Genomic DNA, 9293 nt, shown 5'->3' with positions numbered 1-9293 from the left:
GGTTAGGGTTAGGGTGAGGAGACTCGTCTGTAGGTTAGGGTGAGGAGACTAGTCTTTAGTTACATTTCCCTTCATCCCAGAGGGATCATAGTCGCTCGTCATTCCATATAGATCTCAGGCATATGGACTACCACCACACCTTTATCTTGTCGCTCCGGCTTCGCTGACCCCCGTGGAGAGTTTCTACTGGAGCCATAAATGATTGTGCACAAGTCTATCACCGAAACAATTCCCTGTTCGTCCAGGTGTTTGAAATCAAAAATATGTCACAATTCTAACATAATTGCCTGATCACAGTTTTTATGTACAAGATATTTTATTTTGTTGGATGTGCAGCACCAACATGGTGGTCAAAAGCACTCATATCACTGTACTAAAAGGAACAAATCCTTATTAGTAACTTTGGTTTGACAATTAATTGCCAAATAACATTTCCCGATTGTAGAGCCCTGCTGACTCTGAGACTTTCACATTTAGCAGGAAGACATGCTCATAGCTAAATAGACACAAGCAACAAGCTAACGTTGTGGTTTTAAACGTGTGTCACTGCTTTTGTGTTGCAGCTCAGGCTTGGTCATCAGCTAATGACAGAATACTGACAGCTTCTGCTCCTTGCTTAATATCTGAGCTGAAACAATGGCATCTTGAAGTGACAGACAAGAGTGACGGTCAGAGCAGCAACACATATAAAATGACTGTCCTTTGGGTTTCTAACTTTTTCCATTGCTAATATTTGTCAAGAACATTTGTATGACATGAAAACATGCCGCTGAATGTTACCGTGCTGCTGCCGTTGCATCTGTGTGAATCATTCCACCGCACAGCGTGTGACATGAGCAGTGGCTTGTACCAGAACCAGACTCCTTTAGTTCAGTAATAATACAGTACTGAATAGTCAGCATTACAGGAGCCCCGACTGCAGGCCAGTATTACTCTTTTATTTCCTTTTTGGTGGCACATGTTTATGACCGGTGTTGAAATAACAAAGATGTGCAGCACGCTGAGAACTAGAATGGACTTTGTAGTTGTTCTAATCAATGTGGTCGGGCCAGCTGACTCAGGGTTTTCATTCATGGATTTGGAGAGGCTTATTCCATAAGGGTTCAGTTAAGTTCAAACAAAGGTTTGCAGACGTTTGCATTTCTGTACAGCTGAATTATGATGAATTTGAGACCAAAGGGAGGTCAAACCAAGCTGGACATTTGCCTGAGATAACAATAAAGTATAATTAGTACAGGTGATGTGTTATGCTGATTTGTGGACCCGCTGTATCCATTATAATCCCCTACAGCGTTGTAGAACTGCATGGGTACAAGAGCACATCTCATTTGAACCAGGGAGATGCCTCAAATGGATGAAGTACACATTTTGGGTTATTACTATTGTTGGTGTGTGTGTTCTGGGGACTGATCCAGACTTGGAGGACTTAGGCTTGTCACTGTGGCCCACTTTGCTCAGTGATGTATTTGCATGAAAGACGACAGTAAGACCTAAAGAAACGCTTTCTTTTTGCCAGTCTGCACTCTCACTCAGGATCGAATTCAGCACAGTTGTCCTTTATCTGGTAGCATATGAGCTTAGCGTTCACACCAGCATGAGGTTGTCCAGGTGGACTGAGGGTCATCCTGCAGCAGAGTCCTCACTTACCCTTGTCATGTGTATGCCAGGTTTGCATGGGAGCACAGCAATAATGTCCACTACAGCAGCCATGTCCAATAATATCAGCAAGCTTTCTTAAGAATACCAGGCAGCTGTGTTTGTGGCAGCTTTTAGGGGTGTTTTGTTCAATTATTCAGTCTCAAGGCTGCTGTAGTAGCAACAGCTTTGTGAGGATACTGACAAACAAATGAAACCAAACTCACTGTTTTTGTAGGTGATTACAATGTGACAGAATTGAGAAGGTGACAGAGTCATGCTTCAGTAATGATTCTGACCTTCAGATTACAAAACCGTCGTTATACTGTTTGGGTTGTCATATCGCTTCTCTTCTTCTTCTTCTTCTTCTTCTTCTTGTTCTTCTTCTTGTTCTTCTTCTTCTTCTTCTTCTCCTCCTCCTCCTCCTCCTCCTCCTCAGAGTCAGCCTCCAGCAGTCAGCTAGCAGGCAGCACTGTATGACTTTACCATCAGCCCAGGCCACATATGGCTAACCCTTGAAGAGGTCAGAGGTCCCTTGCTGCCCACATTCCTTGAGTTTCAGCGTGTCCACCTCCCCCTACCACATTCTAAATGTTTTGTTTGAGTCTGTCAGTTACACACACACAGAGATGGACAGAGACGGACTGGGACGTGAAACAATGCTCTGTCTGCTCTTGTTGCTGCCTACATACAATCAGCAGAATCAGAAGGATCGTGGAGCTGGTCCAGTGGGGCAGTGCGGGAGGGAGAATAGGATGATAGGTGGAGTAAAAAGAGAGAGATACCCCAAACGCTGGGAGGGTGGTAACGAGGGAGGGGCAGACAGAGGATGGCTGTGCTGTGGGGGTCTAGCTGATTGAAGGACCTGAAGCAGGAAGGCTTTTCTTTCTTGGGCAGATCTTGGCCTCACTAGCTTCATCCCTCAAGCCTTTTATCAGATCCAGAACTGTTTCAATACCTGACTTAGACAGTAGAACTCAGTATTGTGGTAAATCATCATATGTACGTTATACGTCATGTGCCATTTAAACCTTGGCCAAGAAGGAACCATTTATATTAACCAGATTCTGTAAAAGCAACGAATTCGAGCCACTCTACATTAATGACTGAGCAGCACAACATTCATGTGACAGCAGCGTTTGGCTTTCAGCTGAACTGCAGGCTGTGTTTATGCAGAGCAGAGAAAAGCAGGTACCTTTTTAAATGCAGTGAAAAATTAGCCCTCAGTAAAAATGTGACATGTTTTAGAAGTGCTTTGGCTTTGACGGGTTGCCACCGAGGACAGCGCTTTGTTTTTAAAAAAAACACTAAAGGACTGAAGTGTGACATTGGGTCAGGTCTGACTTGCTCCCATTCCCACTCTGTGTGCAGGACACGGTCCTGTTTAAATGATCTATGAGGACTTTAATGTCGTTTTTTTCCGATCATTTATTATGAAAGCAGCATTCACAAGCTGTCTGCAAATGCACACCATACACGGACGTACACACAGTAGCGCACACGTGTAATTGACCACCTGTTTGTCTGTGGCCTACTTTATGCTTTATGAAACGCTGGAGCGGTTATGTACAGCTCCTGTGGGATTCCTAACTGCAAGCTTCTGATTTCAGTTGTACCGAAGCAACACAAAGGGACAAAAAAACAACAACAACAATACGTAGCATGTTTTTGAGTTTCTTTGAAGAAATTGGGGGTATAAATAGAAATGTATGGGGCAAATGAAGTTCAATAGTCAGCCATAGCACTGAACTGGGAAGGGTGCTAACTTTTTAGCATAAATACCAGCTTTGGGGAGAACCACGGTTCAGTAGGAAATGTTTGGAAAAGTTCTGTTCTTGTGCCTCTGTGTTGGTGCGTATGAAGGTCTGTGGATCCTCGTGCAGCAGAGCTACACTCAACTTATTTAACTTGGTTGAATAACACGTGAGTCTGTGTTTGTGTGTGCATGTTAATGTGTTTGGATGAAAGGCGTGTATCCCTGTGTATAGACAGGAAGGCTGCAGGAGCGTCTGTGTTTGCAATAAGCTCAGAGAGCCAGAGGAGCCCACCAGTGAGGGGAGAGTTAGGGTCACACAGCCATAAACACACTCCTGCCTGTTTGTAAGCTCTGCTGACTGCAGGAAGCAATAATGGTAGCGTGCTTCCGGAGCTCCGGAGGCTTCTCTCAGGGGAGTGTGGCTGTCCTGTCCAGCTCAGCAGAGCAAAACTGAAACGAGCACAGCAGAGCAGAAAATTATAGAACATGGGGAGGAGAACGGAGTAGACTTGAAAATGGTACAGCAGAGCAGGACAGTGAAGGATAGAGTAGAAAAAGACCAAACATGAGAATAGACAAGACAACGAGATTCGTCTCTGGAAGAAAAGAGCAGGACACACATGACCCTACTGTAAAGCTGCTGCTATAGAAACCCACTAGAACAAAGGACATCAGGGAGAACATGCTCACTGGGTTGTAATGCATTAGTTTGCTGCAGCCTTGGTAGCAGCCTGGGCTCTTAGGACAAAATCAAGCATCGGTATGTTTTGCAAAATTCAAGAAAATCTTGATCGTGACAATATTTTTGGGCAGACTGTCGTTTCTTTCAAAAGCGGTTCATGCATGAGCCTTTTTTTGTTGTTGAAAGAATTCAAACAATTTAAAGTGACAAACGCAGGTGTCATTAGGGAAAATATACAATTAATTTGCTGCAAACTACACAGAAGATCCGGCGCAGAAGTCAGGAGTCTTTCAGTTGTCTTCAGCTGGATGGCAGGAGAGCGTTGGATAGCGCAGGACGGCCTGCAGCCTGTGGAGAGTGTGTGTCAGAGCTCATCATCTACGTATCCCACAGCTCGCCCTCCGTGTGAGCCAGTGATCGGAGTGCATTCTCTGTCCTCTTCTGCATGGCTTCATCTCTGCATCCGTTTCTGCTCATCTTCTTGGTCCACTCACTCTGGGTCCAAGCTGACAGGGCTGCGGCTGGCATTAGTGCGCATGCTTGCCTGTGTCTTGGTGCATTTACATGTATTTGTGACTTAGTTTATATACTTATGCCAGTCTGGCTCACTGTGTACGTGCGCTTCTGTTGGCTTTCAGCTGACCAGCTTCACAGCTTGCACATTTTATGCCCTCGTGTTGTAACACATGCCATGGTTTTCTCCTTGTTGTTCGAGCTGTGGTAAGCTCTGTCACCTGCTCATCTAAATCAGACAGATTCCTCTCACCCATCAGTTTAGTTCCTCGATAGTGGCATCAACGATCACTGTGCTGTACTGTACTCCATGGCTCCTTTACTGTCCAGGAGAATACTGTATTTCATAGCAGTGTTGGAATTTCTTCTGAGATAAGTGTTGGCAGTTGGGTGCCACGGCCATGATGCACTGTCCTTAAGCAACATGGTAATCTGTCAGCAGAGACGGAGATGACCCTGGCGACATCGTGGGGGATTACTTTTTTCAGGCTACTCAAGAGCCAAAGATGACATGAGAGAACCTTTCAACAGACTGTGAAGTTGCCCTCGCTTGTTGTACAACCAGTGGGGTGCTCCTTCAGAAATACATGATCGATATGTGGGCTGACGTTCCTCATGTTGGCTACAAGGAGACCTGGAGAACATGCCGTACACCAGGTCCAGTGCCCAATGCCCAGTCTAATCTTGCAGCCTTTATTATTGCTGAGAACGTGACCTGGATCGGCATCAAGGTTGTACGTATTCCCAGCAGACAGGATATACAGGAAAGAGAGTTGTGGAGTGACAGGCAGCAAACGGCCTCCATCACTCCACCAGGTTTTAGGAAATCTGGCTTGTAGTGTCAGCGTAGTCCTGACGAGACACAGACAGACAAACAGCATTCAAAACATACCTCAGAAGATGAACAGTTTTCTTATTGTATTTTCAACAGTTATTGTCATTCTTAAATGAACTGTTTATCGGGTTAGTTTGGTCTAGAAAATGTTTAAAAATCAGTGTTTACACAACAGCCTCAGATGTCTTGGATTGTCCACAGATAAACGGAGTAAAGAAACTAGAAAATATTCAGACTTAACATACCTTGTTGGTCCTCTGTTCGTTGTACAGCCAGAGCATTGTTTTTATTCATGTTTTAATCTACTTCAGGAGCTGCTCTAAGTTGAGCAGGCGTGTGGCCTTAAGCTCTTAAGGAGGCCCGTTGACAGAGTGGTGCTATCTGACCACAGGTGCAGTTACAGCATCCACACAACACGGACAAGAAGCTATAGACGGTGCATATTAAACGTACAGTCTGTGCACTGTGTAGCGCTTGGATGTGTGGAAGTGAGGGGGTGGGCTGTGTTGTTGCTCTTCATATAGATTGTGTATGTGTTTGTGTACATACACAAAGTGCACACCATCTGCCAGTGGTCATGGGCTTTGTGCTGATGTGTTCTGACAAGCAGCTCAGACACACACAGCCCTCCATATATGCTATATACAAACACAAATGTGCTCACTCAGAGCCATCGGTACAGATACAGCATCTCTTGGAGACAGGGCCATGACCCTTGTGGGGTTATTATGTCTCCTGTCATGGCAGATCAGCCGAGAATAACAAAGAAGGAGGCAGACAGGAAAGGCACAGACCCACTGCAGTGGCATATGATAGCCAACAAATTAGAACAAGTGGAAACATGGTCGCTCTGTTTGTATGTAGGAATCAGTGACACAGACAGACAGACAGAAGACTGTGGCAGCTTTTGAATGGTCACTGAACTGGCCACACATAATTGAAAAGGAATAGGCAGACGTTTTTGGAAATAGGCCTGGTTGATTTCTTTCTAGCAGAAGAGAAGCTCTGATGCTACTCTCATAGCTTGTAGCTGGTTAGCTCTGGCTGACAGACTGGCCAGCCATGACCTAAGGTAGCACAGTCTGCCTACAGCCATCTCTGAAGCTCCTCAAGTCGCATGTTAGGTCTTATTTGTTCAATCTGGGAACAAAACATCAGACCGTGTTATGACAGGGTTATGTGTGGCGTTCAGGGACCATCGGTGAGTTGTGGTGTTGATAAGATAAGAGAATGTTCAGCAAGTTGTGTGTTTTGCCTGTGACAGGGTGGGAGGTGAGACTAGGTGTGGAGCCCTGTAGATGTTAATGTGCAGAGTCCAAACCTCAGCATGTGTGTGACAGGCCAGCGTTGGGGAGCTGCAGTAGCTTAGGTCCAGTTGAACTTCATACGTTTCCTGTCAGAAAAGAATTCTTCTTTGTAAGCTTGGATTGAAGCCACATTGGATCAGTTGGCAATCTGGGACGATGAGAGAAGCAGTCAGATGTGGCTTCACCAATAAGGAGCTCGTTGTGTGCTGAATGGAGACGTCTTGATTGAATTACTGTTGTTTATTCCTACTGATGAGCAAACGAGGCATCATCAACAACTGTTTGCACCGCCGTCGTTTACTAAGCAATTATCTCAAGCAGGCTTGTTGATGAAGGAATGATCAGACTAAAGCACTGCACCCGTCGCATGCACCCGCCGCATGCACCAGGCAGCTGAAGGACTGGATATCCTGATTGTTGTCTTGTGTGCAATATTGCTCACTGCTGAAGATATGAAATAGAACCACATTTTGAGTAGAAACACCGAGCTGCAAACATCCTCATAGTGCTTCCAGTAACTTGTGAGTGTGTTCGTGGTGGGCTGGGCTGCTGTGCACTGTCTCCATCCTCTGCTGGAGAAGCTGCTCCTTGCCTACTCATTGACATTCTTTTGTCATGAAGCACTCACGCTCTGCTTGTTCACTGTGCTTGTACAGGCTTGTGTTGCTGCGTGGCTGCCTTCACGAAGGCTTTAGGGAGAGAAGTACAACATGACATACTCTATATAAGCTTGTTTCCCCTTTTGTGGACGGACTGAGCCTCCACCAAAGGGCTGTTGTTAGCTGAAGCACACATGAAGTGCCATCGTATGTATGCATTGAAGATGATCTGACGTTTTGACAGACTTCACAGACCGTACCGTAATGACATCCCATTTTTTCACCTCTTGTTTCTCGTGCTCATGGCTCTCTCCTCTGCTGTGTTTTGGCGTTGCAGACCCTGGTAGGAGCGTGATGAGCGCGCGCTTCCGCTTGCCTGCTGGCAGATCCTACAATGTCCGGGCGACGGAGCTGGAGCGAGACAGGCAGCACACACAGGTTGTGTGCAACGTACTGCTGCTGGACAACACAGTCCAGGCATTCAAAGTCAGCGTAAGTACTGCTCTGCTCTTCACATCAATGAAAAACCAGCAAACTAAAGAATCACATCAATTGCTTCCTATAATATGAACTTTTCCAATTGCATTTGCAAAATTTCAACAACAATTTGGCAACCCATTGCTGTCCCATTCCTGGAACCGTAACTCTCTGTTCATTCCCATACATACTCAGTATTAAGCCACTTTGCCCTTTACTCTCTGAGAGTCAGTGAAGCCTTTGATTTACTTCAGTCTAGCTGATTCTAAATGATCAGCTGCATTTGCAAAGAACATCTGCATTTTTTTGAAAATTGAAAATTTGAAAACAGCGTTCCAATTATTATTAATCCAAACAAAGCCCCACAAGGTAGAACAAGAAATGAGAGTACCAATATTTCTCCCTTTTCTTCTTCTCACAATCCTCCGTCTACTTCTCCATGACTGTACACTTCCCCTCAAGCCCACCTCAGACTGGGTGGAGAGTTGGTGGGAAGCCTCGTCCCTACACGTCTGCAGACATCCATACAACAGCCCACGCTGCATGCTTCTCCTGTTGCACTCTGGTCATACTGAAAGGTTCACTTTTCTTTTGTCACACTGGCTGCAGTTGGCTCCCTTTCTGGCCTCTAGCTTTGATTTCAGTGGTTGATCAGTCAGTCTCCACTTTGCTTTACAAGCATTCACTAGCAGGCACACCTGGAGGGAAGGAGAAGCAGGAAGTGTGTGCGTTTGCTCCAAACCAGGTGACAAGTTGACTTGTGACAGCCATCCGTTACTGGTCCCACCTGTGTGGCTCTGTGTTTGATCAGAGTTATGCCAGTGAGCAGGGAAGTTCCCTTTGTGAGACGGAAAATACATCTAATCACATCCTGTTGGTGTTGAAGTCACTGCGTATGAGAATGTTCCTGTGTCCGTACAACGCAGAAATCTTCATGTGCTCATTATAGCTGTGGCACGAAGAGAGGGAAGCAGATCATGAGAACAAAAATGTATAGACCTGAAATGTTTTCTGGTAGAATGTGAAGCTGTTGCACAGTGTTTTCAGTGACTTTAACTAAATGGACAGTCAACTTCAGTCTTCATATCTCTCTCTCTCTCTCTCTCTCTCTCTCTCTCTCTCTCTCTCTCTCTCTCTCGATGGTGTGATAAGGTATACATTGTGAATTACAGTCTTGCACAAAGCCTTCTGTATACATTTGTCGGTGCACGCTCTCACTGTGGTTTCTGCTCCAGACCCCCCATTCCCCTCTTCCTGCATCTCGCTGAATGAATGACTCGCTCTCTGTCAGTGTCATTGATCAGACCCCTGCAGCAGCAGCAACTTCCTGGAAAGACAAGCCACCCTGAGAGCAACAATACCGCTATTGATCCTCTCTCTGGCCGACTGGCCGTGGTTCTAGTGGAGAGTGAAAGTCCAGAAGCAGCCGCTTATTGTCATGGGAACCATGGAGCTTGTGTGTGTGTGTGTGTGTGTGTGTGTGTGTGTG

At 45.6% G+C, this 9293-nt stretch overlaps 1 protein-coding gene across 2 annotated transcripts in view; it reads left to right on the top strand.

Moving 5' to 3' along the window:
• Positions 1 to 9293, top strand: part of ptpn4a (protein tyrosine phosphatase non-receptor type 4a) — an 85383-nt gene that overhangs the window by 25254 nt on the left and 50836 nt on the right. Inside the window, exons 2-3 of one of the 2 annotated variants that reach the window (XM_008296343.1) lie at positions 5855 to 5857; positions 7665 to 7819. In XM_008296343.1, coding sequence (XP_008294565.1) covers positions 7682 to 7819 — 138 coding nt within the window. In that variant the 5' untranslated portion in view covers positions 5855 to 5857; positions 7665 to 7681. The remainder of the gene's footprint in view (positions 1 to 5854; positions 5858 to 7664; positions 7820 to 9293) is intronic. The other variant, XM_008296342.1, reaches the window with a different exon arrangement.

This window comes from Stegastes partitus, unplaced genomic scaffold (assembly GCF_000690725.1).
Source record: "Stegastes partitus isolate 25-593 unplaced genomic scaffold, Stegastes_partitus-1.0.2 Scaffold1121, whole genome shotgun sequence".
Taxonomy (NCBI): Eukaryota; Metazoa; Chordata; class Actinopteri; family Pomacentridae; genus Stegastes; species Stegastes partitus.
Note: the sequence above shows the minus strand (reverse complement) of the source record. Positions and strands in the feature narration are given on the sequence as shown.